General features: G+C 33.9%; 1 protein-coding gene across 4 annotated transcripts in view; it reads right to left on the reverse strand.

The window, feature by feature from the left end:
- EXOC6 (exocyst complex component 6) overlaps positions 1 to 3914 on the reverse strand; it is a 194042-nt gene that overhangs the window by 111565 nt on the left and 78563 nt on the right. For all 4 annotated transcript variants that reach the window (XM_010842197.1, XM_010842194.1, XM_010842196.1 and 1 more), the window contains exon 12: positions 3558 to 3629. In XM_010842197.1, the coding sequence (XP_010840499.1) occupies positions 3558 to 3629 (72 nt within the window). The remainder of the gene's footprint in view (positions 1 to 3557; positions 3630 to 3914) is intronic.

A 3914-nucleotide genomic window follows, 5' to 3' on the forward strand; every position in this document is an offset into this window, starting at 1 on the left:
ATTCTCCAGGCAAGAACACTGGAGTGGTTGCCATTTCCTTCTCCAATGCATGAAAGTGAAAAGTGAAAGTGAAGTCGCTCAGTTGTCTAAATGCCCCCAAAACAAATATCTAACCACTCATCAGATTCTTTTGATTTTACCTCCTTTACAAATTTCATTCAAATCTATCATTTTTCTCCATCATCTACTACCTTTCTTTCTTCAGAAATCTTTCCAGTACCACTGTTTTATTTTAGGTCCTTAACATCCCCTGCCTAGATCACTGTAAAAGCTTTCTAAACTGAAATTCCAACCATCTGTCTCTCTCAACTCACTCTATTGCCAATTCATAAAATTATCATCTAAAAGTGCAAAGCTGATCATACCATTCCCCTAGAGGAGGCTTACTAAAGCCTCACAAAACATGCCACAATCTGGCTAAAACTACCTAATCAGCTTTTATTACCACTCTCTACCCTTCTTTGCTTACATTTAAACATTACAATTTCTAACATCACAAAGCTGGTCAGCCAGTTTCATGCCCATCATACTATTTGTTGTTGTCATTCAGTTGCCAAGTCCTGTCCTACTCTTCGTGACCCTATGGACTGCAGCACACCAGGCTTCCCTATCCTTCACCATCTCTCGGAGTTTGCCTAAGTTCATGTCCACTGAATCAGTGATGTCATCCAACCATCTCATTCCCTGTCGCCCTCTTCTCCTTCTGCCTTCAATCCTTCCCAGCATCAGGGTCTTTTCCAATGAGTCAGCTGTTTGCATCAGGGGGCCAAAGTACACCATACTATACTATGGTGAGACAGTATAGTCAGTTACCTATAACTGACACACGCTATTTGCCTGTCATTAATGCCTCTTCCTTCATATCTACTTGCTGAACTCACATTTCCTTCAAAATCCAGCTCACATTTCAACTTTCCGTATAACCCTTCCCAACTCCTGGAATCAAAGTTATCATTCTATCTTCCAAGAGCCCAAAGTTCTTTAATATATTACTAAATTAGTATGTCTTATTATACATCTTATTTGTTTACAACTGAATTTCTTAAATTCAAGAATCTTTATGTCCCTATTGTTATACTGATTTATATATCTATATTATCTAGCTGTTAGCACATAGCAGGTGCTCAAAAAAGGTTAATGAATGAATTGATAAATGCTTGCTTTTCATTTGCTTAATAGGCAATAAGCAGAACTATGAACATGCTATGTTGTGTTTTGATTTTTCACTTTATTGTTTAGTTAGCTTTGTTTTAGGTGATGAAATAGTAACATTTTAAAAAGAAAAATTCCCTTAGGATGGTAAAGTACCAATTTTTAAAATGAACTATTGTGCAATATGCTTTAAGATTAATTAGAAAAGATCATTCTTAATTCTCTCAACTTTTCAATTACTAAGTACAACTTAAAAAGCCAGCATTTATTTAATTCAATGTAAGATCTACCTAATAATCAGCTTGTCAATTTACAGCAAAATGAAAATATGGCACGATTTCTAAATAAGCAAGAACTGATTTGTTTTCCTCAACTTTATTTCAAAGCAGTAAGATCAGAAAGGTATATTTACAATCCATCAATGTTACTTTTTTAATGCCTCTGTAACCTGAATATTGCCTACTACTCTTTGATTCTCTGCAGAGTTCCTTGGAACCATACCAAATACTTAATCTAAAACTGAAATCTACAGTTGTACTCAAAATGCCAATTCAAGAACAGTCTGTACGGTTTTTAAAAGAGAGATAAAGAGTTTACACCAGAATATAAATCAATGCTGCTACTGATATCAATCAATGCTGCTATTGTTATCAAAAACAAAAACCAACTGAGCTAAATTTTGTACTTTAGTGACGTAGTTGATCTACATTCTGACAGAAATTTCTTTTCATTATTGATCCATAACAAACAATTTGTTGACCTGGGGTCCCCAGACCATATTTTGAGTAGCAATGCTTTGAGTAAATAAGGACAGCAAAACTCCAAGTTACTTAAAAATAGTCCCCAAATATTAAGGCAGTCTTTAATAAAACTTACTAAAGTTTTTTTGCAGAGAGATCAGTATTACAGGTACATTAGTCACAAAATTTATGAAAGAAAAAAAGTCCCAAATTATTCTGGTTTTATAAGCTGTAAAAACTAATGAAGATATAAGGTAATAAAATAATTTACTAAATGAGCTTGTGATATTATCTCCTTAGGTTTAAGAATAAAATAGGTAACTATTATTCTAGGATGGACTCCTGTGATAAAACAAATAGTTTAGCATTTCCTAAAAGTAAAGGTCACTCAGTTGTATCCAACTCTTTGCGACCCCATGGATTATACAGTCCATGGAATTCTCCAGGACAGCATACTGGAGTGGGTAGCCTTTCCCTTCTCCATGGGGATCTTCCTAACCCAGGGATCGAACCCAAGTCTCCCACATTACAGGCAGATTCTTTACCAACTAAGGCACAAGGGAAGCCCCAGCATTTCCTAAAGCACTTTATATGAACCTCTACATCGAAAAGATACTCTAAGGGAAAAAAAAGATTTAAGAGTCAGATATGTTGGGAAAATGCTACATAATCACCTTACCTTTGGAAATGTATGCTATAAACTTGCTTCTAGCAGAAAAATCTCTTTTACTTCACTCCGCATTTTCTAAACATTTTTGACCATACAACTAGTATCACACTTTGGAAAACGTTGGTCTATATTTCACAAAAAGTTATTCCAGCTGTAACAATCCCATAAATTTAAGCATGGTTGAAAACTTATCAACCAATCAAACATCTATCAATCAATCAAACATCAAAAATCCCATAAGTTTAAGCATGAAAACTTCATCAATTCTTTATTATCTGTGATCAAAAATGAGGGACAAGTTCAAAACTTTGATATTGATAACCACAAAGACAATGAGTTTTCAGACAATTCAGTTTTAATCTTATGTTAAAAAGAAAAAAACTCCAAAATGCAAAGTAAAGTGATCTGCTTACAGTCATAGCACACTTGAAATTAGGAAGGAAATGAGTACATAACAGCTTTCAAACTAGCGTTTATTTTCATATATCGCATCACATTTAAAACTCAAAACAATTCTGAAAACTAGTAATTAATAAATTCACTTTCACAAATGAGGATCTGAAGTTCAGAAAACTTGTAAACATACAATTAGTCAACAGCAAAAGCTGAACATAAACTCGGGTCTTTGTGATTCCACAGCTCACGTTCACTCTCCTCAGGCAGAACTTTAATATTCTAATTTCTAGTTCAGGGTTTTTCCCATTACATTTGTACTTTTTTTTAACTGCAAAAATACTATATCTACTCCAACAGAATGACCAATATTTTAAAAGATGGTAATATTCCCTGATCTCTGTCCAAGCTTCATAATCAGGAAAGCAGTAGTATGAAAAGTTCTAAGTGATAGGAGAATATCAATACATAAGTAAACATTTGATTATTGCTAATTTACTACCATTAAGCCACAATACAAGAAATGAGTATGGTCTACACTATATTTTGAATAGTTTTATGTGCTCAAATAGCCATTAACTGAATATCAGATTATCACCCACCTGTAGAGTATCTGCAAATATTACAATGAGATTCTTCAGCTCCAGAACAAGATCAGGATCGGTGCAATAAGACTGGGAGAATGAAGGGTAAGTGGGGGTAGAAACACAAACAAACACACACACACACACACCAGAGTCACTTGGTTAAAAATTAAGAAATAAAACTTGAAAATTTTTCCTTAAATTTGCTTGACTTACAATAAATTTCAAGTCTTGATTATCAGATTCACATTTGACTTCCTCTATTCACTAAAAAATTATTAGGGAAAGATCATGACATGACAAACCACTTTAGGTACTATATGAAAAGAAATTTTCCTGAAATTTGCACACACTTACTTTGGTCAAAGCAATGAT

The sequence above is a fragment of the Bison bison genome, unplaced genomic scaffold (genome assembly GCF_000754665.1).
Source record: "Bison bison bison isolate TAMUID 2011002044 unplaced genomic scaffold, Bison_UMD1.0 scf7180017864172, whole genome shotgun sequence".
Lineage (NCBI taxonomy): Eukaryota > Metazoa > Chordata > Mammalia > Artiodactyla > Bovidae > Bison > Bison bison.